The sequence below is a fragment of the Lagopus muta genome, chromosome 20 (assembly GCF_023343835.1).
Source record: "Lagopus muta isolate bLagMut1 chromosome 20, bLagMut1 primary, whole genome shotgun sequence".
In the NCBI taxonomy this organism is placed as follows: Eukaryota; Metazoa; Chordata; class Aves; order Galliformes; family Phasianidae; genus Lagopus; species Lagopus muta.
The window spans coordinates 9,761,794-9,787,772 of NC_064452.1; the positions used below are offsets into that span (position 1 = coordinate 9,761,794).

At 57.6% G+C, this 25,979-nt stretch overlaps 5 protein-coding genes across 7 annotated transcripts in view; 2 read left to right on the top strand and 3 right to left on the bottom strand.

Moving 5' to 3' along the window:
• Positions 1 to 5,936, top strand: part of STX1A (syntaxin 1A) — a 48,487-nt gene extending 42,551 nt beyond the window's left edge. Inside the window, exons 7-10 of one of the 2 annotated variants that reach the window (XM_048966650.1) lie at positions 62 to 135; positions 396 to 533; positions 2,351 to 2,461; positions 2,782 to 5,936. In XM_048966650.1, the coding sequence (XP_048822607.1) occupies positions 62 to 135; positions 396 to 533; positions 2,351 to 2,461; positions 2,782 to 2,859 (401 nt within the window). In that variant the 3' untranslated portion in view covers positions 2,860 to 5,936. Of the gene's footprint in view, positions 1 to 61; positions 136 to 395; positions 534 to 2,256; positions 2,462 to 2,781 lie in introns of those variants that run through there. The other variant, XM_048966651.1, reaches the window with a different exon arrangement.
• Positions 5,606 to 10,907, bottom strand: BUD23 (BUD23 rRNA methyltransferase and ribosome maturation factor). Its single transcript, XM_048966652.1, has 12 exons — positions 10,789 to 10,907; positions 10,662 to 10,699; positions 10,477 to 10,572; positions 10,305 to 10,387; positions 10,137 to 10,233; positions 9,353 to 9,449; positions 8,981 to 9,031; positions 8,311 to 8,396; positions 8,056 to 8,101; positions 7,763 to 7,824; positions 6,746 to 6,835; positions 5,606 to 6,596 (listed from the first exon to the last, which is right to left on the bottom strand). The coding sequence occupies exons 1-12, from the start codon at positions 10,834 to 10,836 to the stop codon at positions 6,542 to 6,544; spliced, it is 849 nt and encodes a 282-aa protein (XP_048822609.1). The 5' UTR covers positions 10,837 to 10,907; the 3' UTR covers positions 5,606 to 6,541.
• DNAJC30 (DnaJ heat shock protein family (Hsp40) member C30) lies at positions 10,851 to 13,427 on the top strand. Of its 2 annotated transcripts, none has more exons than XM_048966655.1 (2): positions 10,851 to 11,807; positions 12,345 to 13,427. In XM_048966655.1, the coding sequence occupies exon 1, from the start codon at positions 10,961 to 10,963 to the stop codon at positions 11,573 to 11,575; it is 615 nt and encodes a 204-aa protein (XP_048822612.1). In that variant the 5' UTR covers positions 10,851 to 10,960; the 3' UTR covers positions 11,576 to 11,807; positions 12,345 to 13,427. The 2 variants fall into 2 exon arrangements, with proteins under 2 accessions (XP_048822612.1, XP_048822613.1); XM_048966656.1 differs by having other exon boundaries at positions 10,851 to 11,774.
• Positions 13,428 to 16,704: 3,277 nt separating this feature from the next.
• On the bottom strand, positions 16,705 to 18,150 carry VPS37D (VPS37D subunit of ESCRT-I). Its single transcript, XM_048966797.1, has 4 exons — positions 17,978 to 18,150; positions 17,621 to 17,792; positions 17,425 to 17,507; positions 16,705 to 17,274 (listed from the first exon to the last, which is right to left on the bottom strand). The coding sequence occupies exons 1-4, from the start codon at positions 18,098 to 18,100 to the stop codon at positions 16,882 to 16,884; spliced, it is 771 nt and encodes a 256-aa protein (XP_048822754.1). The 5' UTR covers positions 18,101 to 18,150; the 3' UTR covers positions 16,705 to 16,881.
• Positions 18,151 to 20,226: 2,076 nt separating this feature from the next.
• On the bottom strand, positions 20,227 to 25,057 carry LOC125702943 (fibrinogen-like protein 1-like protein). The gene is made up of 4 exons (XM_048966844.1): positions 24,773 to 25,057; positions 23,488 to 23,628; positions 22,685 to 22,747; positions 20,227 to 21,503 (listed from the first exon to the last, which is right to left on the bottom strand). Exons 1-4 carry the CDS (start codon positions 24,948 to 24,950, stop codon positions 20,875 to 20,877), a joined length of 1,011 nt encoding a protein of 336 aa, XP_048822801.1. The 5' UTR covers positions 24,951 to 25,057; the 3' UTR covers positions 20,227 to 20,874.
• Between the last annotated feature and the right edge of the window lie 922 nt (positions 25,058 to 25,979).

Sequence of the window (25,979 nt, forward strand, 5' to 3'; positions counted from 1 at the left end):
AGGGCTGCAGGGGCTGCAGCCAGGGCAGGAAGTGCCATTGATTCCTGTGTGTTGCTTGCAGCTGGCAGGACCACCACCAGTGAGGAGCTGGAGGACATGCTGGAGAGCGGCAACCCGGCCATCTTCTCCTCTGGGGTAAGTACCGCAGGTCAGCCCTGCTGCCAGCCTGCAGCCACGCCAGCCACTCTCCCTGGAGGAGTTTTCTGGTGGCCCTGCCCCAAGCACTGCCCTGCAATGGGGACGTGGGAACATGCAAAGTGCTGCTGGGGCCTGGCCGCACCTTCCTGTCTGCCCCAGGAGTTGCTCTCCTTCCCAACCCTCCCCTCACCCCTCCTGGTGCCCCATCCCAGCAGTGAGGGGCTGCGCTGAGCTGCGTGCTGGCCATCTCCCCACAGATCATTATGGATTCCAACATCACCAAGCAGGCTCTGAACGAGATCGAGACGCGACACAGTGAGATCATCAAACTGGAGAACAGCATCCGAGAGCTGCATGACATGTTCATGGACATGGCCATGCTAGTGGAGAGCCAGGTAGGGACGGCCGCGGCTCAGGGCCAGCTCACCCCAGGGCTGGAGGGGAGCAGGGCTGGGGCACAGAGGGCACAGGGGTGGGCAGCCTTCCCCGTGCAGCTCCCTGCTGGGTGGGTGCTGCGGGGAGAGTGGGATCCTGTGCGTGGGGCGGGAGGTGCAGGGTGGCGCAGGAGGGCAGCGGGTGTCCGGCACCTGGCTGCAGACCAGTCCTTGTCCCTGGAGCTGGGCACTGGCACTGGGGGACCTGTGTGGGACTGGGCCCCGCTGCAGAGCCTGGTGAGCCCCAGGCCCATGCTTCCGTGTCTCTGCTCACCCCCCTTCTTGCCCGCCATGCTGTCGCGGCCCGAGGAGACATCGGTGCAGGTAAAGCCTCGCCTGGCCTTTGCCAGTGCTGCATGCTCAGCTCTGCATGGCTGCACTCTGCATGTCTGCTGCTCCTGTGTGGCACTGGGGCAGGCCCAAGGACGCGGGGGGAGGGTGGAGGTGTCTGTGCATCCTGCCCATGGCACACCCAGCCCTCTGCATCTCTACAGCTCTCCCCTGATTTCTGCAGGGCATTGGGCTGGATCTGCTGAGCTAGGCCAGGCCAGGTTCCCCAGGGCAGGTCACAGGGCAAGTGCCATCTGCCTCCGAGAGGAGTCTTTCTGTCTTCTGTCCCCCCTAACTGGCCCCAGTGTGAGCAGAGTGTCAGTCCGTGCAGGGCCGCCCTCACCTTGTTCAGAGCTGCCAGGTCCTGTGTCCCCACTTTGCTATTACTTTGGGATCGCTGCGCCTTGTCACCTCTGCTGGAAACCCTGACTGTCCCCACTACATCCTGGTTCCCCATGAAGCCCATGGACGGTGAGTCCCCCATGGTACGCACAGACGAGGAGTCCCCTTTGGGTGACACAGGGCACTGTGACTGTTCCTGACCTTGTGTGCTGCCAGTATCCGTCCTGCCACCCCACAGTCCTGCAGGTCTGCAGGGACTGCAGGACCCAACGATGCTGTGCAGAGCCTGTGTGGGAAGGGGCACTACCAGCCCTCACCTGCCTTCTCTGGGAGAAGCAGAGGCACAGAGCTGTGCAGTGGGCTGCCTTGCAGAGCACTTGCCTTGCTGTAACCACCAACGCCTTGCATTGCCCCATAGGGTGGGGGGCTCTGAGCTGCTGGCACAGAGGAGGCAGGGAGCAGAGGAGCACCGCATGTTGGCAGCTGCTGCTCTGCCCCAGATATGGCACTGGTAGGTGCAGGAAGCAGTTAAGACGAGAAAAGAGCATTGTAAATCTGCTGGTCATGACCCCCAGCTCTGTGCCATGGGGAGGATGTTGGGGTTCAAGCCCCTCCTTGTCCTTGGAAAGTGCATCATTGACACATGCAGGGGCTGAAGGGTGTGGGTCGGTTGGGCAGCATGTCCCCAGATCCCAGGGCAGAGTCGAGCGGAGCAGCAGCTCCTGCAGGACCCGGTGCTCCAAACTCACCAGCCTCGCTCCAGGAGACTGCTCTTCTGCAGGGTGCTTGTGCAGATCAGAGCAGTCATCTCTGCATGCTCGTGGCTTTGTGAGCATCCCACGTGGTGCTGCAGCTGTGCTCTTGGCTCTTGTCCTCTATCCCTCCTGCTTCTCCGGTGTGCAGCACAATGTCAGTGCACTCTTCAGTCTGAGCCCCCACCCCACGGCTGCCTGTGGTGCCTGCTGCCTGTGAGCCTGCAGCAGGTGGGTGATGGTCTCTATCTCCTCCACAGGACCAGGGATGGGCAGGGCGATGTCTGCATGGTGCCAGGGAGCAGCGGGGAAGGAAGGAGCTCACGGCGGGTGGGCTCTGTCCCTGCTCTGCAGGGTGAGATGATCGACCGCATCGAGTACAACGTGGAACACTCTGTGGACTACGTGGAGCGAGCTGTGTCCGACACCAAAAAAGCGGTGAAGTACCAGAGCAAAGCCAGACGGGTGAGTGGCAGCACGGGGTGGCTGGCAGGGCTGGGGCTGAGCACCCAGACGTGGGCAGGCAGCACCGGGAGGGAGGTTGTGGGGCAGGGCTGCCACATGAGGACAGGAAAAGGGACAGAGTGGACCCAAGGGCCGGGCTGGCTGCGAGCCTAAAGGACAAGGAGGCGGTGGAGAAAGGCAGTAGAGCTCTGACCTCAAGCACTGTCCTGTTCCCCAAGCTGAAGGAGGGTCAGAGCCCGGGGAGCAGGGCAGGCCCCAGCCCCCAGCACTCACGGCCCCCTCTCCCCTCTCTCCCTTTCGGTGCTGGGACACCCGAGCAGAAGAAGATCATGATCATCATCTGCTGCGTGATCCTGGGTATCGTCATCGCCTCCACCTTTGGCGGCATTTTCGGCTAGACTCCCCCGACAGGACTGCTTGCGTGTGACGGACGGAGCCGCGCGTGTTGTGGGGCCGGAGCGAACCATGCAGCCCCGGAGCCCCCAGCAGCATTTCAGTTTCTAATGCATGGTTGTTTGTGATGCTGTGTGTGCGGTGCATCTGTGTGGAGGGAGCGCCGGCCCCGGGGCGCAGATGGGGTGCAGGGGACGGTGATGGGTGTGAGGGGGACCTTCGGGGCAACCCGAGCTCTCATCACTGCTCGGCCTGGGAGGCTGCCGGGAGTGGGGGAACAGAGGTACTGTTGGGCACTGTGCTGGGCCAGGAGCCTGTCGGTGACACCCAGAGATGAGACCAGCGTGGGGTGTTACAGGCTCCTCAGGAACACAGAGTCCAGGCAGCCTCCCCCCAGCTTTTCCCATCACCTCCGGCCAAAGGTCTCATGTCTGTCAGCCGCATCTGTGCTTGCAAACCACGTTCATTAGGCTGCTTCTCCTATGGGGTGCTTCCCAGGCCCTCCATCCCTGCTGCCCTGCTGCAGGTGCCTGGTGCTGCTGCTGGGTGTGCTGCTGCTGCCAGTGGGTGCTGCGTGGTGAGTGGCTCTGTTCCAGCCCTGCCCAATGGAGCAGCATGGGGTCCATTGCTGAAGCCTGGGGATGGGGACAGCTGCATGGGCTTAGTGCTGTGGCCCAGCACCAGGCTGGCAGAGCAAAAGGTCACAGGGACTTTAAGGGCAGCGAGTTTCACTGGCTGCCTGCCCTGCTCCACATCTTCCTTGTTCTTTACTCAGCTCCGGCGCACAGTGACCCTGGGTTTTACCACCCCCAGGCCTGGCTCTGGTTGTCAGTGTTTGGGAATAGCTCGGACACCCACAGCCCCGGTGGTGCCCCCTGGGAGCCAGGATGTGCCCAGCACTGCCCCTCCACACAGCGCCCTCGGGCTGGGGGTTGGAGGTAGGAGGGCTTGCTCGTGCCACAGTCCCAGGGAGCAGCCCTTGTTGCATCCACCCCCACAAACTAGGAGCAGCAGCCTTCCTCCTCCTCTTCCTCTTCCTCTGTGCCACCAACTCCTGAGTAGGGCAATGCCTGACTGCTCCTTCCAACTCCGCCACATCCTAGCATCTGCCTGCCACCTTCTTCTGGGACAGTGCCACGCTGCCTGCCCTTCTCCAGGCCACCCAGTGAGACATCCACACACTGTGGGTTGCAGCCATGTGCTGCCTGCTGCAGGTGACCTGAGACTGCTGCAGCAGAGAGGCCTGCATTGCCACCGGGCTGTCATCCCTGTGCTCCTGCCTCAAGATGGTTGCAGGACTCTGCCCTTGTGTTCCTCAGGGGACTGCAGTGCTGTGGCTTGCTCACAAAGTGCCAAAGCACTGTGGAGGAGCCTGAGCAGGGCAGGTGCATGGTGCCAAGCTTGCAGTCATGCACTGGGGTGGAAGTTGGATGTGAGCCCAGGCACTGATAGCAGAAAAGGGTCACTGTGGCAGCACACACAGCTGCAGGCAGAATGCTGTTTCCCCACTCCAACCAGGGCCAGATGAGTGCATCCAGCCTCCACATTCCCCAGGGGCTGAGGGGCTTGAGCTACAAGGCAGGGTAAGGGCAGGCCTTGCTGGAGCTGAGCGCTGCTCCCACCCAGCTCCATCCAGTGCTGGCACCAGCCTTGCACAGCATGCTTTCAGAAGGAGAGTGCAGACTAGAATGCAGTGCTCCCTGCCACCATCACCAAAGGTCCCACCATGCGGCCCCTGCTTGCATTTGGCTGCTGATGGGGAGTGTGTCCAGCTGTGGCTGTCAGACATCCAAGACTGGAGCCTCCTTCTTTCACATTCCTGTGGTGACCGGTGTGAGCTCCAGTGCTGCAGGCTGTGTGGGCACGAGGGTCTGGGGCACTGGGATTGCTGCCAGCAGGGACAGGCTGGGTGTGAAGCTCCCCTCCAATGTGGCGGTTGGGCATGGGCACAGCCCTTGCTTTGTGGGCATGTCTGGCTATGGGGCACAGAGCTGGGGCTGACGTGCCCCACTGTGCAAGTGCCTGCTCCTGCAGTTTGCACACAGTGCCCTGTTGAGTGAGGGAGAGCACCAGGCCCCCATGGGAAGCAATAACACTACTGCTGGTAGCACCGCTCCTAGGCAGGCAGGCAAGAAAGTTCATCTCAGGCTCTCCCCGTAGCAATGCCCACTGCTAGCACAAGGGGATACTTTTCTTCCAACAAGTGGTTCCTGTGGCACAAGCTCACATGACATCAGGGCTGCAGCCCGCCCCAGTAAAGGCATGAGGCCCAGAATAGTGCTGAACAGCTGATGCTTGCTCCTTGTGAGCGCCGCCACTGCCGCCACTGCCGGCAGCAGAGCCGCGATTCTGCCACTGGCGCTTCACTGGGTCTGCGCAGGCAGCAGTGGCCGCAGGCTCTGGCACGAGGGAGGCAGAGGAGCACGCTGCCATCGCTGCCCCGCAGGCTGTCTCGCACTGCCCTCACTGTGAGGGGAGGGTGTTTTGGTGCAATAATTACCCCTGCACTACGGGAAGCCCCGTTCAGTTCCTTTTTACCTGCCTGTCATTGCATGTACAGACCAAATCACCAACAGCGTGGTTGTGCTTTGGGGAAACATTTCACTTTTTCTTTCTAACCTCCAACCTCAGCCCACTTGTCCTTTGGGTTCTACCACCTCTGTTCCAAGTGCCACCTGCCCCCCAGCGCCGGGAGCATGTTGATGCAGTATTTTACAAGCAGTGTGGGGCACACACAGCTTGCACTTGAACTGAGGATTGTTTTGGGGTTTTTTTTCAGTTTTTTTTTTTTAATTATTATTTTTTTTTAGTAAGTAATGTACTTGAAGGCTGTCCAAGCCCCCTGTGGAGTTGTACTGTTGCTGTACTGTGAGCTAAGTGTCCTTGTTTTCTATGTGGATCTTGACCCTGGCTTGCTCTGTCTCACTGGGCTGGATGACACTGTATTGTTGCCTCTTATCTCCTTCACCCTTTCCCCCCTTTCCCACTCTGCTGGCCTGCCTTTCTTCTCCCAAAAGCTTTGGGTGCAAAACAGCTTCCCATTTTGTGGAATTTTTATGTAGAATAAACATTTGTAACTGTAGAGCTCTGGCTGGCACTTCTGTTACAGGGGAAGGGTGGAAGTGACAGGGAGCAAGGACTGGGGTGGGGAGACTCCAACACCCTCAGAGCAGTAACACAGACAGGGGGACTGACGTGAAGAACATGCGAGAGGAGTCACCGCCGGAGAGCTCAAATAACAGCTGTGCCCACCTGCCCAGAAGATGTGCACCCATGGAACACACACCTCTAATACTGCCTGGCTACTTCCTGGCACACAGAGGGGAAGCTGGCAAGGAACCAGCTACTCTGTTTCCCAGCTCAGTGCTCCCCTGCACTGACATGACACAGGAGACCAGCAACTCTTTCAACCTGTTGACTGTTTAGAGAAAAGTCTGCATATAATGCTCTAGGCTTGCCTGAAGCTCCAAGTGGCCAGAACGCTGTGCTGCTTTCTCTTCACAATGAAAACAGCTGGAAGCTTTGAAGTTAGCAGTTTGGCTGCACCTGAGCCAGTGTACAGTTGTTGAGACAGGTCACCGTGGCTCCTGCAAGTCCCAGGCCTAGGAAGCCCATTGGGGCCATCCACAAGAGGCTCACTAACGAGGCCAGCACACAATCCTCCACGTCAGTAATGTCCACAGCAAATCAGAACTGAGGGCGGCGCTTCCGACCAGTGTATTTTGTGTCTGCCCGCACTTCCCTGGGGAGAAAAGCAAAGAGCAGCTCAGTGTGATCCACAGGCCACTCTGGGACAGGAAGGGAAGGTAGATCATGGCAGAAGTCTAAGCGGGTGATAGCAAGCCAGGCCAGCAGTCAGCCTCAGCTGAAGCAGGACCCAGCTGAACTTACTTGCCCTGTCGTCGTCTGCGTTCTTTCTTCTCAAGAATCCAGTCCCGGCTTTTCTTCACAGACTTGCCCTTGGCATTTCTGAATCGTATCCTACAAAGAGAGCAAACAGAAGCTAGGGAGGAACTGGAGTGGGGGCACACCTCTGTACTCTGGAGGACTCCCACTCAGAAACAGCAAGGTGTGGCCACACCGTCCAAGCCCAGGCACTGCTGCAAGAGGGAGGCTGCCACCAGCCCTGGCTCTGAGCAAAGAGACACCTACCCTTCACAGCTGCAGCAGGCCAGCACTGCCCTCTGCCGTATCTGATACACGCACCTTGTCTGCCCTACTCTGAATGCAGCAAAGGCCCCAATTTCCCAACAGGCTGTCAGCTGTGCTACAGCCTTAATGACGAGATCCCCTCTGGACTGAGTGAGCAGAGCACCGCAGTGTAAGAGGCAGGAAAACATGACAGCCACCAGCTCCTGGCAGCCACGACGACTTTCCTCTGGTTTTTATTCTCTGTCTCTTCCCACTGGCTGCAAGAGGGACTCCTCCTTGCAGCGCTACCACGGGAGGAGACCCAGCCAGAAGGAAAAACCACCCAAGCAGCTGCTATGCAATCACAGCAAAAAAATTCACTGGGGAAAGAATGGAATATAAGACTTCAGACATAGCCTTCCCACCAAAAAACAACCTCCTGAAAACAACCTCCCTCCCACCATCAACGGCCTATGCTCCAGCACTGAGTGCCGGACAGAAGTGCACCTCCAAGTAATTGCTCAGCTGCAGTTTCACAGTAAGCATCAAGGACAGCTCCCTGACAGCACTGCAAAGCACTCTAGTCGAAGCAGCTTGTCCTGCCCATCCCTTCAGCATGACAGAGCAGTGCCCATCTGGGCTGCAGAGAGCCACCCTAGTGCCCCCATCCCCTCCCTCCAGCCGTTTTATGCATGGCAGCACCGCGGTCCTCAGCCAGCAAAACTGAGTTCTCACACCCTCTGACACCTGGGGACAACTCCACTAAGCAAACAATACCTCTCATTGGTGAATTTTGCCTGACGTATCTCTTCTCCATCAGCACACTCAGTACCAAGGCCCTGAAAAACAGAGACCTTTCATCTGGAGAAGACAGAGCCGATGGTCACTGCCATCCAATTATGGGGAGCAGTGCTTCGCCAGGAGAAGGACTGTGGCAGAAGCAAGCTGATTTCCCAGAAATTGTGGCAAAGAAACACATAAGCTGTATCTGCGTACATGGGGCTGCCCCCAGCCCACAGCTCTTCCACATCAGCCGGCAGCCATTTCTGCTGCTTGGCTGAGTTCCTTACCTTTGGTAACGGGCCAGATGTCCCAACAAAGAGACAGAGGAAGAACCTGAAAGAACAAGAGGAGCGTGAAGCGAGAAGTCAACGCGCGATTCCCAGTTCTGAAGCAAGACTGTCAGATTTTATAATACAGTCAGATACAAGCTGTCATCTCTGCCCAGGACTGTATCCTGGGAGAAAGGAGCACAGCTTACAATAACAGCTGCTGAAGCTATGCTTCACCCCACACATGCCCATACACAAAGACACAGGACTCACTTCTTAGCTTTGGTGCTGTTGGGGTAATCTACGACCATGCCACCAGTGAAGCCAGCTCTCATGGCTTGGGCCGTGATGAGCTCCAGCTGAAAAAGGAGCACAAACAAAAGACATTTATTTAGCACTCACCGCCCTGTGTGGCCAGACACAGCTGACTGTGTGTGCCAAAGACAAATCAACCCTGCTCCTGTTAAACCCTGTCCCAAGCCCTCAGCTCTGCGTTAGGATCCAGACAAAAGTCTGCAGCATTTCCTTAGTTCTCCCTGCTCCTCTGCCTACCCTGGGTTAACTGGAAGAGCAGATTCTCAGAGGGGGATACAGGGAAGGATTTTCCAGCCTTAGGAAATTAACTACAGCACTGATGACTACAACAGCCCAGTCTTCAAACCCATCACACAAAGGAACACGCTGCACAGCAGCTGTAGATCACATCCTGCCAATTCCTTGGATTTTAAGGCCCAGCCCAAGACCAACTGTGAACAGGGGAAAAGACATAGGGCATTCTCCTAACTGTTGGTTGTTTTTTTTTTTTCTTTTTTTTTTTTTTCTTTTTTTTTCCCCCTCTAGTTCTTGCAGAGCTTTACAGGTGGGAGGAAGGACACAAAGACCCAATGAAGGAAAACATAATGCATCCTGAGCCTTAAACATGCATGTCACTTCTCTGCTGTACCTGTTCTGAGTTCTCAGGGTACAGCTGCAGTACGGCTCGGGATCCTCGGGCCTGTGGGAAACAAGGTAAGTCACGAGCGTGGCTTAGAGCAGGCTTCCCCTCTTACTGCCCAGTCCACAACCCTCAGGAAGCCTCCTGGAGAACTTTCCCAGGAGAGCAGCTCAAATGGCAGAGCCGGAGTCACCAGAGCACAGCAAGGCACAGGGCTAGCAGCAGGAACTGCAGAAACACAGGCACTGTGCAGACAGGGAAGCAGTCAAGGAATGGGTGCTGCAGCTAATCCTACATTTCAGTTACTCAAAGTCTTGCTACAAGGCACAGGTGGCGATAACAAAATAGGCAGAGGGCTGACTGAGAGAGCATGACACTTACCAAGGCAGTATAAAGAGTTGAAAAGAACCGATAAAGGCGTTTTGGAGGACTGTGTGACTTCTTGTCAGCGTTACAAAGCCACTGCACTGCAGAGATACTGCAAAAGAAATCAAGACCCGCAGGACACTGAACCATCAATTCCTAAGCAGCGCCTCCCACCTCCCTTTGAGCATTCTTTTAGTACTGAGCGTGTGCATGACTTCAGAGAAAATTATTCATTTTTCTCCATATAGCCTTACCTTACTTTGTGGTAAAGCCACTATAGAGACTCACTATGTCATGCTACGAGCAACCTAGTGCAGCAGTTACTCAAGCAACAGAAATACCAGACCTCTCCTTTAGGAGAGTGTTCAGGTGCTTGGTTGTGGCCCTAACAAAGTCCATAAGTAGCCACACAGGTTTTGCCAGAGTGACCCCAAACAGAGCACGACGTTTGGTGACAGAGAGCCCCTGCTCGCTGTACCAGTACCTTTAAGAAGCATTCTCTAACAAAAGTGTTTATTTCCTCTAGGCCTTCGCCCCCAAACCAACCATCAAACCTCTTCTCAGCTGTGAGGCCAGTCCCTCGATCCGAAATGCTTTGGTGCACATCTCAACTCACCTGAAAGTACATCACCTGTAATTTATTTAGTCCAAATATCCTGCTGATTCACTGCCACAAAAACAGTCAGACAGCCCACAGCGCTGCACGTGCCAGCAGAGCGAGGAGAGTCGCAGTGCTCTCTCACACAAGACGAGCACACTGTGCACACTGCAGAGGGCTCGTTCAGGTGCTCAGACTCACCTGATGCAGCCATCAAACGTGCCAGGCCTGAAGGGAATGCCATCGCCCATATCCGCGAGGAGCAGATCTCCTTCGACCTCCCTCTCCACAGCCACATCTGTGCAGGGAGCGTAGCGCTCAGCGCACGCCCGCGGCACTCCCTGCAAAGGGGTGTGGACGGACGCTCACCCAGCATGGCGCGGCTGATGTCCACCCCGATCCAGCAGTGCCCCTCCTCGGAGATGTGCTCCCCGCTCAGTCCGGAGCCGCAGCTGCAGACGGGAAGGGGAAAACGGCGGCTCACGGTGCCCTCCCGGGACGGCCCCGCCCCGACCCCCGCCGCGCACCGCGCGCCGCTCACCCCACGTCCAGGAGGAGGCACGGCCGTCCCTCGGGCAGCGCCAGCAGCTCCACGGCCCGCGCCGCCATCTGCGCCTGGATCTCGGCCACGCGGGAGCTGCAGGGCGAAAGGCGGCGGGTGGGCGGAGGCACTGCGGCACACGCGGACCCCCCCGCCCAAGCCCCCGGTCCCACCGCCCGCCGTACTTCTGAGTGTACTTCCGTGCCTCCGTCTCATCGTAGAACTGCAACAGCAGAATGGAAAGGGGGGGGTGGGATGTGAGCCCGGGCCCGGCCCGCCCCGCCCGCACGGCCCGGCCCGCCCCGCCCGCACCAGTTCGGGAGGCCCGCGGTGCTCCGGCCGCCGCCCGCCGCTCGCCATGCTGCGTGATGATGTCACCGCACGGCGCCGCGCGTCTCTGCGTCGCGCCAGAGTGACGTCACGATCAGTCGCGCCCGAGTGACGTCGCGCCTCGGGCAAGATGGCGGCGCGCGGGCGCTGAGCGATGGGTCCGTTGCCGCTGGGCCTGCGGCGCCTCCTGCTCCCGGGGCCGGGACTGCGGCTGTGCGCGGCCCCGCGCTGCGGCGGGAGCTCGGGGAGCGGCAAGGCGCCGCGCCGCACGCTGTATGAGGTGCTGGACGTCCCGCCCACCGCCACGCCGGCGCAGATCAAGGCGGCGTACTACCGGCAGTCTTTCCGCTTCCACCCGGACCGCAACGCGGGCAGCGCGGCCGCCGCTGAGCGCTTCGCCGCCGTCAGCGAGGCCTACCGCGTGCTGGGCAGCGCCGCGCTGCGCCGCAAGTACGACCTCGGCGCCCTCAGCCGTGACGACGTGCGCGGCGCCCCCCGGCCCTCGAGCCGCGCTCCCGCCGCGCCGCCCCCCGCCCGCGCCGCCGCCGCCCGCCGCGGCCCCGTGCCGCCGCCCTTCGACTTCGACGCCTTCTACCGCGCGCACTACGGCGAGCAGCTGGAGCGGGAGCAGGCGCTGCGGGCGCGGCGGGAGCGGCTGCGCCTCTGCCGGGAGGAGGCCGCGGCCCAGGGCCGCCTACGGTTCCTGACGGACCTCACGGTTGGGCTGGTCTTCGTGCTGGGCTTCGCTATGCTCTACGGCCTCAAGTAGCGGCGGGCCGGCGCGGTGCTGGCAGCCCTCTGGCTGTGTGGGACCCGTGCGGGGGCTCGGCGTTGCTTCTATAGCCGTACGGCTCCACACCGCTGCCGCATGCCTCGTTTGCCAGCAGACCCTACGCGAGGCGCCCGGCGGGGACACGGACCTTTGTGGACGCTGACATCTCCTCCACTGGCACTGTGCTGTGACCCCGGTGGGAACCACATCTCTGTTCTGCTGAGCCACGGTAGAGATTAAATAATTGCCAGCGGTGTCTGTGTGCTGCATGCATTCCTGGAGATGCTGTCGCTGATGTAAAGTAATTTCTCTCTGTGGGTTCCATTAATCCCAAGTCGCTGCCTTTGTGCTGTCACACTTGGTACATTTATTGCGCGCTGGTCTCTAGCCTGCGCTGTGACCCTGTGTGTCTCTGCTTGGTGCCTGCCTCACTGTGCTGAGTGCAGAGCTCTCGGTTTCGGCAGCCTGAAGGAATGGAACGTGGGCCTCTGGTTGCCTGTGTCTCGGTCAGCGTGTGCCATCACCCGGAGGTGCTGCCCCAAACACCTGGCTGTGCATAGCAGCCCGCCTTGGCGAGGGCTTGCTAGGAGCTTTGCTGTCCGTATGGCCATTGGGCTGGGAGTGGTACGCTTTTGTCAGTGGCATTATTTGTGTTTGACATGTCTGTGAGCACTTTTTGCACATAGGAGTATTTCCTAGTTAAGTACTGAAGTGATTCAGGAACTGAAGATTGTCTCTAAGAGTGCCTGTCTTTCCTTGGGTGAAGGTTTTACCTACATGGTACTGCTGGCAGAGAGCGAAGCTTGCTGGAACACTGTGTTGCAACACCCGGAGTGCCAAGGATGACGTCTGCAGTACTCTGCGCTGTGTTTGCTGGGCTGGACTGTGCCAAAGCCGTGCTGTCCCCTCACTGCTGTGACGCAGGGTTGTGATTTCTCCCATTACAAACAAAAGCAAACACCTTGTGTTTTTCAGCGATGGAATTCTGTGATTAGAGTTGTGATACTGTTGATACTGTACTGATACTCTGTGATACTGAGCTGAGCCCGAGGCAGTGGCAGGGCAGAGTGCAGTGTACTGGTAGGTGGTGTGTGCTGCTACAGGAGAGTCTCCTGTCTCTTCTGGAAAGAATTGTACCACTCTTAACTGCAGAGGCTGCTGTGTGTTTGGGCAAATTCAGCACAGGAAAAGAGAGCTTTCCAGGATCCTCTGTTGTTGTGATTATAGTCCTGAAACGTTAGCATGTGGAGAGCAGGGGGAGCCTGGCATTCGAGGGCACTGGTTATAGAGTGGAAGCATCTAAAGCTGTGGCTCTGTGGCAGCACAGCCATGCACTTCTGCGCAGTGAGCCTCATCCCTTACTGCCCCCAGAGGTGACTTCGCAGGAAGAGCTTGGCCAGCAGCATTCTCTCACAGGCTGGAAGAGCTCTGCGCAGCCATGGAAGCAGCGGGTGCTACAAGGAGCATCTCTTTAGTTCCTGGTGTTGTGATTTGCCAGTTTTTAAGGCTGTCCTGCCAAACGCACATTGTCTTTGGGTTGGTCTCTTTGTGTATGGTGCTCAGGCTTCCAGGCAGGGAGTGGGTTGGGTGTAGTGCAGCATGGAGCAGGAGGAGCTGAGCGCTGTGCTGCTGGCACTGCTCTGGTCCCTGGCACTGGACAGGGAAGCACTCCTGTGAGACATCTGGCTCTCCTGATCTGTGCTTGTGTCTGAAATCAAGGCACTAAAGCTGGGCTCATCAATGTGCCTTACCGTGGTGGTGAGGGCAGTTCATATTGCTGGTTCTTCCTGTTCCTCTTCAGGTCTCCGTGACACATCCTGAACATTAAAATTATCCATCCATAAACTAATGATGAACTGACGTGTCTTTCTTTTGACAGGCTTGAGCAGTAAATATTCTTTGTACTTGCTGGAAAGTGGGAGTTGGGAGGGTGTTCACTCAGTGACCACAGTAGCCTGAAAATGATGCTTGTGAGGAGGTGCCTTTTTTACCCTGAGACCTGTTGGAGGGGCAGCTTGCAGTCACTGGGAGTGGGTGGGATGGCTTCTGCGGGCAGACTTCACTCCTGCTGCTACAAACAGTGCTGCCTCTGATGTGCTTGGGCTGAGCTGTGACGTATCTGCTGGGTTCACTGCTTTGGAAGAGGTGAGTAAATGCTCAGCTTTGCTGCTGGGTTTGGCTGGAGGAGGGGAAGCCTGGTATGCAGAGTATGGGAGGGATTTCTTCCCATTAGCTGCTATAGTGCTATTTTTGCACTTTGTATACAGTATGCATGCCCATTACAACCAGACACTGTAACACCCCAAAAGTAACATCCCTGTGTCTGGGATGTTACCAGCACCATACCTGCTAATAGGAAGAAAAGCATCACAGAATGGCCTGGGTTGAAAAGGCCCACAGCACTCATCCAGTTCCAACCCCCTGCTATGTGCAGGTCGCCAACCAGCAGCCCAGGCTGCCCAGAGCCACATCCAGCCTGGCCTCAAATGCCTGCAGGGATGGGGCATCCACAGCCTCCTTGGGCAGCCTGTTCCAGTGAAGTAGCTCTATTCCAGCCAAAAGCTGGACATTGGTTTCTCCAGTTTGTCACCTCTGTTTCTTGGGCAGAATGGCCAGCTGCTGCAAGACAGAAGTCAGGAAATCAGGTGCCTAGAGGTTGGAGGTCGTCTGGATTCACAGACCAGCAGCCACTTTCCAGCACATGAGGTTCCTAGCCTCCCATTGCATTGTGTCCATGCTGTCATCATGTTCAATATTTATTCTCGTTCCCCAGTTGTTTTCCCTGATGGAGAGCTGCCAGGAGCACACGGCTTTCCTTTAGCCAGGTGAGCACACTCTTTGTGAGCTACCTGTGCCACGAGTGCCAGAGAACATCTGGCAGGATTGAGCTGTGATAGCTGCAGTGTCACAGCAGGGACCGTGTAAGTTGTAAAAGCCCACGGGGATCAGCAGCTCATGGAGAAAAAGGGGAAAGAGGACAAAAGCAAAGCTTAGCTGTTGCGATGCTGAATCAAATGAAAGCTCCCTGCAAAGTGAAACAGGTCTGCACAGAGCCCGCCAGCCCCTTGGAAGTCAGGCACAGTCCACAGGTTGGTGCTGCAGCAACAGTGCTGTGATTGCTGCCTTCCTGCTGCTACTTGGGAGCTGCAGGCGCTGCCCCCACACCTGCAGCCATGGCTGCCCTGCAGCCTGAGGGGGCACAGGAGCTCATGAGCTGCCTGCAAAGGCCACGTGCTTGGTGCTGCGCTGGCTGCCCTCCCCCAGCCCAGTCATGGGCTGCTCTCCCTGGCTGTGAGTGGAGTGGTGTGTGGGCATAGGGGTTCCGTGCCTCAGGGCCTCTTCAGCCATCTGGAGAAGCCAGGAAGGACCTGGTGCGTGGCAGGCCTGTGGGCAGGACCAAGGGAGCTGCAGGCTGAGCAAGCAGGGGTCCTGAGCAGCAGCAAGGGGACTGTGGGACCCTGGGACAGCCCCAGACCTGCTTTGCCCTGGGGTGCGTGGGCAGAGCAGTGCCCCCAGCCCTGCTGCAGTGGGTTCTGGTGCAAAGTCCCAGGGCAGAGCTGCACGATTGGCAGCACCTGCTCCCCTCCCATTCAAGCATGCCCTGCAGTGCACCTCTGTTAATAGAGTTCCCCATTAACAGCCCTGCTGCTAGCTCTGCACTGCCACACAGGGAGACCCGGGGGAATACTGTACCAAGTCACCACTGCTGTTGGCAGCCCCACCCCAGGGATTTTATCCCCTGCAGAGCAGCCTTGTGGCGTGCAGGGTGTCCAGGCACCTGCCTGCACTGGGGCACTCCTCTGCCTGCCCACGGCTACTGCCTGCCCACCAAGCCCAAATGCGCCAGGCTGGGGCAGCCAGCTCCACCCAGTGTGGTTGTGCAGTCCCACCGCTCATGAGCCAGGCAGGGACCCTGAGGGGCTGCAGGACCCACAGAGAAAAATCAGTTAAGGCTGCTGCAGCGTGGCACAGGATCGCACCTCGCTGTGGGTTTGTGTTTCTGACTGCCTTCATGGGCTTGGGAGAGGCTGTTGCTCACCTAGAGGAACTCATGCTTCTCGGGTCAGAGGGGTCCTGGAGCTGATGCTGAGCCCGGGAGCACTTGGCCCTGGCAGCCCAGTGGGAGGCGCCAGGCACACCGGCAGCTGTGCTGTGTTCTGGATGCTGTGACTCCTCCGAGACAGCCACACGAGCTCCAGTGCCAGTCCCAGTCCCAGTGCTGCTTCAGGTCTTGTCTTGCAGGGAACTGGCACATCTCCACACCACTGCCAGCGTTCAGCCCATGCAAGTGCTCCGCCTGAGCCATGTGCTGTGTTGGCCTTTCTCTCCCAAACGTGAGTAGCCAGATCCCCAAGGAAAAGCCTTGTGCTCACCCCTAGACCCCATACACTGAGCCCTCGTGGCTCAGCACATGGCACTCTGTGTGTGCAGCAGCACTCATCACACTGCTCCCTCAACTCTGCCTGAGCCTCAGGGCTCTGGGGCACCACAGCACAGCCCACCAGCACAGCCCTGAGATGGGTGAAATAGAGCTTCCCCAGGGAGGGGACCTGTACAGCATGATCCCTGTGGCTGGCCCTTTTTCCTCATCTTAAAGCCATGTTTTAACAAACCAAAGGGCAGAATCAGCAGCATGGGAGTGGGGAGGAGTGCCACAGGGCAGCGGCTGAAAGATGCAGAGCTTCCCCACTGCCTCCCGCCTGCATCTCCCCGTCCATCCCCTGAGACTGAGGACCACAGCAGAGCAGTGTGGGTCAACACGGGTACGTCCAGCAGAGCTCAGCTCAGCGCTCTGTGGCCTTTTCCTGGGCACTGAGAGCACTGCAGGGTGCACCCAGGCTGTGCTTACCTCCCATGGGTGTTGGGAGCAAAGGGGAGCTGCTTGGCACAAGGCCCCCACACGGCCCCAAATCGTTGCCATGTGTGGGGCTGAGCTGGGGGGCCACACTTGGTGCCTGGCTGGGGGGGAACCGCACTCCTCGTGCTCACGGGCTCTGTGTCCACCCTGGAGCAGCCATTGCCACCCCTGGGCGCAGCCCAGCCCAGGGGTCTCTCCAAGCCAGGGAACCGCCTCTCCCTGCCCCATCCCCCCGCTCACAGCCGGACCCACGCGGTGTGGAACAAAGCCTTTATTTGGGGAGCGTATAGCGGGCCGTGCTGCCGGACCTCCTTCCCCACTGCCTCCAACCTCCCGGGCCCACCGACGCACTCTCTGCCCCCCTCCCGCAGCGGATGCAGCCGCTTCTTCCCCGCACGCAGCAGCTCCCGGAGTTCCGCGCCCGCCGTTCCCCGGTCCCGCACCTCTACGGCTGCAGCGGCTCCGGCTCCCGGCGGCGGAAGGGCCGGGGGCTGAGTGGGGTCGCGTGCGGAGCAGGGTGCGGGGCGACCGGCGGCTGTCCCAAGGCCGGGAGACGGTGCTTGGGCGGCACGGCGAAGGGTACAACGGCCGCCGCGGGGACAAGGACGGCGGGCACGAAGCCGCAGCGCAGCTCCAGGGCTTTAGGGGAGGCCGCGCCGCGGTCCGGCGCCGGGTTGAGCCCCGGGGTCTCCCCCGCAGGGTCCCGGCCCATCTGCAGCAGCTCCTGTAGCTTCTCCAGCTGCGTTCGAGAGACGTGGGAGCGCGCGCGGCTCCGGCAGAAGGACTCCAGGAAGGCATCGAGGGGCACCTCGTGCGCCAGGAACCTCTGCATCTGCGCCTGCGGGACGGGCGGTGCGGGTGCATCGGGCGGAGCGCTGTACAGGCGAGGTCCCCCCCAAATCCCCGAGCCCCGCGCCGTCCCTCGGTGCCCGCATACAGCAGGGCACAACGCGGGGCTCTCACCCGCCTCCGCTTCACACCCGCTCACCTCCGCCTCCGCTTCGGACGAGTCCAGCGCGGCTCGGAGCCGATCCAGGGCGCGCTGCGGGCCGCACTCCTCCAGGTACGCCTCTGTGCGGGGACAGCGCGGCGCTGCCGGGAACCTCCCCTCCCGGGGTCCCCCCTTCCGGCACGACGGGCGCTCCCTCCGCCGGGAAGCCCCGCACCCATCGCTCCGCACTCACCCAGGCGCCGCAACTTGGCCCGGCACGCCTCGCGCACCTCGCGCAACTCCTGGTATTTGATGGCCAGGGCCGCCTTCCCGTCCTCCAGCCGCGGCCGCAGCGCCAGGTTGTCCCGGGCCAGCGCGCTGTTGGCCGCCAGCCGCTCCTCCCGCTCCCGCTGCAGCGCCTGGAACTGCGGCGGGCGGTGAGCGGCGCGGAGCGCGCATCGCGCCGCATCGCACCGCACCGCACCGCACCGCACCGCACCGCACCGCACCGCACCGCATCGCACTGCATCGCATCGCACCGCATCGCACCGCACCGCATCGCACCGCATCGCACCGCACCGCATCGCACCGCATCCCGGCCCGGCCCTACCTTCCTGCTGAGGCGGACAGCGCGCTGCAGCCGGGGCTCGTCCTGCAGCAGCGCCCGCAGCTGCCCCGTGCTCAGCGCCCCGAAGCAGCGCGGGGCCCCGGGAGGCGCCGGGGGCCGGGCCATGGGCCGGGCACGGCCGGAGCCCCCCCGCCGCCGCCGCCAGCACCGGGAGCCGCAACCCCGCGCCCGGCCCCGCCGCGCCGCCCCGCCCCGCAGCCTTAAAGGGGCCGCCGGCGTGCGCGGGGCCGTCCTCGGCTGTGCTCGTTCTGCACCGCACCCTCTGCGTGCATCCTGCACCGAGCCTACACTGCGTCCTGCACTGCACCTGCTGTGTGCGTCTGCACCTGCTGTGTGCAACCTGCGCTGCTCCCACTGTGTGCAGGCTGCAACTCCGTGTATGTATGCAGCACTTCCTCAGATGGGGTGGCTCTCGCAGTGCAGTGAGCAGCTCCTACACCGCTCTGTGTGCCCCATGCAGCACTATGCTGCGCACATCCTGCTTCGCAGTGTGTAGGCCTGCATTGCACTTGTGCATTCTGTGCCCATGCTAGCACTGAGGCCACTCTTGAATGCTTTGCTGCCCGCTGCTGCCCTCAGCATGCTCAGGGCTCAAGACTCTACTCCCCTGCTGAAACTTCAGGGAGCATCCCTGCACCCCAAAGTGCCACCAGCACCTCGGTAGGAAACAGGCACTGAGTGCTGCACCCTCAAGGTCCTCCTGCCTGGCTGGTGCTGAAGGAGAAAACCGTGCAAGGGGCTGTCGGGTCCAGTATTTCATTGTGAATTTAGGAGTTCCTCTAATAAATGACTACAGCAGTTTCTAGGGTGGTCATCCTGACCTAGACAAAAGTACGTCTTTGCTGTATCTAAAGACACACCTGCAGAGACTTGTACAAAGGCTGGTTCTTAACTGGCCAACAGCTGGTTTCACCCTGATGGGCAGCTGCACGGAGTCGCAGAACTACAGGGATGGGGAGGGACCTCTGGAGCTCCCCCAGTCCAATTTCCCCCAGCAGTTCTGTGCAGCAGGTTGCACAGGAAGGCATCCAGACGGGTTGTGAATGTCTCCAGAGAAGAAGGCTGCCCCACCTCCCTCAGCAGCTCTTCCAGGGCTCTGGCACCCTCACAGCAAAGAAGTTTTTCCCTGTGTTGGTGTGAACTGTCTGGGTTTGTGCCTGTTGCCCCCTGACCTATCACTGCACAACAATGGCCCAAGTGGAAGTCTTCCTTTCCCCAGACTCTCTCTTACCACCGTGGTATCTACGATGTGGTTCTTACTCCTCTCTGCACAAGGACAGGGGGAGAAAATAGGATGGAAAAGGGCAAATGTGTTGAGATAAGGAAGGGAAGATCACTCACCAATTACTGTTAGATCCAATACAGACCTGGCACAGGGAGATTAGTATGATTTACTGCCTGTTGCTAATGGACCAGAGCAGTGAGAACTAACGGCAAACTTAAAACCACTTTCCCCAAACCAGCGTCCCTTCCCTCCCCTGAGCAGAACAGCAGACCATTTGGTCTCCTGATCACGGAATCACAGAATTGTAGGGGTTGGAAGGGACCTCTTGGTCATCCTGGCCTATGTTGCTGCTCTGCTCCTGGGGAGCTTGAGCAGAAAGCAGCAACACCTCTTGGTCTGGCAGTGCAATCGCAGCTCCATTTTGCCTGCCGTTAGAAACAGCAGAGGCACAGGGGGAGCAGCACCATTATTTCATAGCCTGCTCAGTGACAATCCATGGCATGGGACCTTCTGGCTTTGGAAGCCAAAGCCACTCTGAGGACAGTGGGAGTGTGTGTGCATGGGGGGAGCACCTTCCCGCCACCCACCCTCCCATTGCTGCCACCTCTTCCAGCCGCTGCCACTCTCACGGAGCTGCCCTGGGCGCTCCCTCCCCATGCTGTGCCCATTGCAAAGGAAAACATGGCCTTTTCCTGGGACGGATGTTCCCTTCTGGGTTAGGGGATGACCGACTGTTGGCAGAGGCACGTTTATGTTTTCTAGTCCATCTTTTGTGTAGCAGAATTGACCCCAAACCAGATCTGCTCTCTCATTTAACTTTGGGCGCTTCCAGTTCTGGAGATGCTCCCATCTCCACAGAGGGCCCTGTGACGTTGCAGTCCCTGTAGGGACTCTCTCCTCGAATTCATGTCTGTGTGGATCCCAGCGGGATTCCCAGCCAACACACCTCCCAGCAGGCGTAGACCCTGGGCAGGAACAGATCCACGGCATGGGGGCAGCACCACAGCACGGAGTGCAGGGCTGTGAGCACAGCAGTGGTGTGGGATCGTTCTCTCACATGCCTCATCCCTTCTGGCCCCCCCAGCACAGAGTTACAGGTCTGTTCTCTCAGCGTAATTGATTTAATTAACTGACATCCATCCCAATACGTGGGACCTTCCCCTCACTGAGCCCCATTGCTCCAACCAAGCACCCACTGCGGGATCTCACTGGCTGCAGCAGGATGTACAGAACAGACCACTGATGTACAGTGAGCTGAAGGAAGCGCGTTTATTAGCTGCTCTAACAGACACCACGGAGAGGCACTGATACGCGGACATTTGTGGCACGTGGCCCTCCTGCTGCTGTGAGTTCTGGAGACAACTAACAACCACTGGTGAAATGTTACTCCAGGGCTCTGTGTTTTCCTCCCCCATGGAAGGTACACACAGAATTCACACATTTTGCAAGTATTTTTTTTTCCCTTTTTTTCTTGATTATGAAGAAAACAAAAATTAATCATTGGCAAGCACAAGGAGAAATGGGCAAAGAAGGGGAAGAGAGGGGAAGAGCAGATGGTATTTCACCAACCCCCAGCACCCTTAGGCTCCCTCTCTGCCCCAGAAAGGCCCCAGCCTTGCAGAGCATCAGAAGCAGACAGGAGGGAGAAGAGGCGCTAGCAGTACGGAGCTGGTTTGATGAGGATGAGGGAGGATTTGCAGTCCCCTTTGCACAGGCTGCCCCACGTCAGGCCGCCCTTGAAATTCAGCCGCACGGAATAACAGGACGAGAACCACCACCCGCCCTCATAGCTGTAGGCACAGTTCTTACTGTAGTTGTCCTGATCCCGATCTTTGGTGGAGAACTTCATGTTGTCATGCATAGTGCTGGGATTGTCTGAAGTCATGGCATCCCCCGCTGTGCCCGCGTAGGAGCCCAGCCGCAGCCGGTAGCCCTGGGCCTCGTCCTCCACACTGAAGAGGTTGTAGTCTGCAAACTTGACGTTGTTGGCGTTGTCTGAGATGACGAACCTGACCTGGTAGACCTTCTGCTTGGCGATCTGGTGGATGTACTCGGTGCCCAGCCAGTAGTCACCGCGCACGCTCCCGAAGCCGTACTTGTAGGTGCTCCAGGACTCGGCCCAGGTGACGGCTGTGTCCTTCTGGTTCCTCTGGATGACCGTCCAGCCCCCGCCTGTGGCGTTCATCTCGCAGTACACCACGAGCTGGTGGAGGCCCTTTGGCTGGATGATGTAGACGCCGCTGTGGCTGCCAGGAGGGATCTCACTGCAGTCCTTGGGCCAACCTGGAGCAGGAATGTGATTGTTACATCTCACCTGACACAAGGAGACACCGAACATGTCGGATTACTTCTACACCTGTCCTATTGCACACGTTCCTGGGATGTATTCCTGCCGTGTGACTACAGGAGTAAATTAAAGTATTGAAATGATCAAATAAAGAGTTGGATTTCATGTGTTTCCAAGACAGAAATCAACCTTATGTGGATGCACAGGTCCCACTGCCTTCAAACAGGATGCAATGCAAGCTTGTCCAGGTTGGATCACTGCAGTGAATCCCATGTTGCCTGTTGGTGATGTATCACCACACAGGGAAATGCCAGTCTGGACTCTGAAGCCACTTGTATGGAAGGTTTAGGGATTCAGTCATCTTAGAAACCCTGGCGAGGGCATGCTCAAGAGATGCATATTGCTCATAATGATGTCAGGAAACACTTCTTTACAGAAAGGGTGTGAAGCACTGCAATGGACTCCCAGGGAGGAGGCTGAGTCACCATCCCTGGATGTGTCTAAAATCCGTTTGGATGTGGTGCTCAGGGACACGATTTGGCGGAGGGCTGTTAGTTGGGGTAGCATGGTTAGGTTGTGGTTGGACTCAGTGATCTTTAAGATCTTTTCCAAACTGAGCAGCTCTGTGATTCTATGATTAGGACAAACCCATTGTGCTGACCCAAGTGGCAATTTAGGGGTTTCCTGACTTGTTTCATTTGACCACAGACTTTCTGTTCTCCAGAATGGAAACTCCTTATGCAGCGAATAGAAATGCACTTCTGGGTGAGGACTGGCTCTGTGGCCAGAGCTGTGCTACCCATTGTTTGCACCCAAAGAAGCTGTGCCGTGTGGCCATGGCTGGTGCTGACTCAGCCAGTTCAGTTATGCAGTTACTCTGTGTCTTAACCAGCATTGTCATCAACTGCACAGCCAAAATCAGGCAATAATCAGCCACCACAACCCGAAGGCAGATAATGAATCATCAATTTCCAGTTTGGATGTTCAAGCAGAAAATTCTCTCAGCACATTTTAAGTGCAGAACACGGCTGGTGCTACGGCCTATCCAGGATGGTGAGCTGTGGTACCTCTGTTGCTCCTACAAGTGCGTACAAAGGGCCTGGAGCTCTCCACGAGCCTCTGGGCTCTTAGTGAAGGTGAAATCTTGTGAGCAGATGTACTTCTTGCACAGACTTACCATGAGCTGCTGGTGGGTGCGGGGCAACATCTCTGACCTGTCGAACGTGGTGGTCCTCCTCAGCTGAATAGACAAGAGCAGAGGAGACAGGAGTGAGTTTGAGATCAGACACTGCTAGGATAGCATGACCCTCCAGATCATGATCCTGTTGTTGTGGCTACTTCTCACTCCAGAAGACATTCCCTGCAGGTACCAGGGCCACCGGCAGCATGGGGGAATTTCCGTGGGTCAGATGCTTCCTTGTTGAGAAGGGTTTGAGCACCCTGCACATGAAAGGACCCCAGTAGGTGATAGCAATACCAGGAATGCAGTTGCTAAATTACAGTAGGAGTCAGGAAGGGACAGAGGTAGAAGACGGATGAGGAGAAATAAATGTTAGCGTGGCCACAGGAGAACAGGCTCTGGTGTCTGGGACAGACAGGGGCTCAGAGGGGAGTTTGAAGGACTGCTGGAAGAAAGGATGGCTCAGAGTAAATGAATGCAGTTCTCTCACAAGGGCATCTTGTGTACGTCCACAGATGAATCTGTCTCACCTGTGAGCCCAGGGGCTCTGGGGTTCAGACCAGTGGGCTCACAGAGGGGTTGAAGAACTTGATGCCATGTAGCGGATGAGGCGGGCTGCGATCAGGGGACTCTGGGATAAGACAGCACACATTGTGCTGGCACTGTCCACACACAGAGCAACGTTGAGTCCATCCTCCATGACACAGGGCTGGAGTTGGGCTGGGTTGGGGCACAGAGCTGCATAGCATCAGACCAAACATGACCTTGTTTGCCTCTCCATATTACACAGGAATACTTACTGGGCTGGATGGGCTCAGGGTGAATATTCATAATCTCATCCATCGTTCCATTTAAGAGATGCAAATTTTTTATGTCAAAGACAAGAGGCATTGCCAGGGCCAGCAGGGAGGTGAGAATCAGGAGACAAAGGCACTGGGTAGCTGAAATGAGAAGAAATTGGGGGCGGGGAGGCAAAGAAAAAAAAGCACATAACTCTTCAGTTAATCCTATTTGACACTTGCAGAGTAAAATAGGAAAATAAAATTCTTTCTTTGTGAAGCTCCCTCTGGAGCTGAAAGTCCTGTTTCACCTATCTAGAGGAGCTACCAGATGTTCACTGACAAACACCAAATACTTGTGGAGTCATCAGCAGGAGCAGCTGGTACCAGTGATTTTTCTTTTTGAGACAGAAAAAGTGTGAAAACCTCATTCAAACCCAAAAGTCGTCAGAAATGTCTAAGAAATCCCTGTGAAATCCAAGTCTTGGGGCTGGAGGGTGAGCAGGGAGGGGGGATCCTCTTTCCTTCCAGCTCCTGTCACCCCTGGCAGATGACAAATGTGGCCCCTTCCTTTAGCCGCTGACCCCCTGTTCTGCCCTGGGCTGCTGAGTTCGGCAGAGTTCCTTGAGGTGGTGAGAAGGAAGATGTTCGAGGGAGGGCTGCCTGGAGTGGGGGGCTCTCTCCTGGGGTGAGCATCCCTTCCTGTGAATGCTGGAGCTCCCAGCTCTGTGCTGCGCTCTGCAGCAGAGCTCTTCTAAACCACCCAAACAATTCACTTCTCAATTGCTGCATAGCGTTTGGTGATTCGTGTTTAGGGATGTGTTTGAAGACATCTGGCCTTAGGGCCACTGGAGAAGCAACACTCCTCCTGCTGCTGGCCCTCACCCCAGGCAGGGCCATGGAATTCCAGCAGGATGGAGATGCAGGAGAGGAAATAGCCACTGCTGGGTGTGCTGTGACAACTGTGTGCCTTCAAACAGCTAAACTCCACATCGTGATTCCTCTTCTAGCGCTCCTTACACAAGAATATCTAAAAAACCAAAAATCCATGTCCTGCACTAAAGTATGTCATATTTTCTCTGCAGAACAGACCATTATGAGGAATATTCAGCCAACCGGTGGTTTGTGCAACGGCTGCCTAGCGCTCCACCTGCACACAGCGTGCACCGAGCAACGTGTCCAGCGCCTGCTGCAGCTCCCACTCAGGGCAGCAGGGGCACAGCAGCATCGTGCTGGGACAGCTGGGGCAGCAGGGAGCCCTGCACAGACCTACAACCCCATGACCCCCCACCCAGCCCGCACTCACCCATACTGTCTCCGAAGGGACCCTGCAGGGCAGAAGCCAGGCGGATTTGGCCTGTGGGAGGGGTGTGCGGCCCAAAAGTTATAGGGCTCTGCGGGTAAGGGGGTGGGAGCACGAGACCCAAACCGCAGCACTTGTCCCGTGGTCTGTGACAGCACTTTGTGCCTTGTTTGCTCTTCATCGTGAAGTGACGCGTCCTTGGGCACAGAAGGCTGTGTCTCACGGAGGTGAAGAGCTTTCTTCAGAAGCAAAGCAAATAGCAAGTTGCCCATGAGGCAGTGCCTCGAAACAGCTCCGATGTAGGCAGCCCCCGTCCCCCACCTCCCCCCACTGCTCACAGGGTTTCCCCAGGGAACTGTGTCCTCTGAGCACCTGCCAGCGTTTCAGCACATAAGTAAACACCCTGATGGCGTTCCTCTCCCAGATGGAAATCAAATGTCAGGGCATCAATTGCTCTCTCCAGAACAGGCGTTGAGCCCAGCAGCCATGGGGAGCCCACCTTGGCCCTCAGGAAAGAGGCACTGGAGTGCTCCTGGCAAGCAGTGCTTTTTTCATCTAAGCACCACATTTCAAAAAGTCCCACTCCAGCAGCACAGCGCTGCTGTTGTGCAATCTGTGCTGTGCTCAGCTGGACTCACTGCCCCTGCAGCTTTGGGAACTGGGGTGAAATGAACATGGAATAATCTCAGTCCAAGCCTCTCTCTGTAAATAGGAGCACTTACAACATGGATTTCTTCAAGAAAATTCTAGTCAGACCTTTTTCTGTGGATCGGTACCGTAGAGAGAAAAGCAGACTTCGTGGTCTGCACAGCCTGGTGGGTGCAGAGTGTGGAGCCCAGTTGTTTTTCAGGGGTGCTGGGATGAGAAGCAATGGATCTAAGTTAGAACATGGGTAATTCAAGTTGGGGACTATCTACAGCCTGAAGTTGGTCACATACTAGAACAGGTGTGCAGAGAGGCTGTGAGTTTTTCTTCCTTGAAGGCTTTCAAGTGTTGACTGGATGAGGACATCACACTGTAGATCTGCATTGAGCAGAGGGGTCAGACTGTCACTTCCAACTTAAATGAATACATGAATGCTGTGATTCTGCAGCTCTGGAGGTCCACAGGGAAGGATGAGAGGCAACAGACACAAGGGAAGGAAGGGAAATTACAATTAGATTAAGAAAATATCATCCTGAGGCTCTTCAAACACTAAAAACGAACAAAA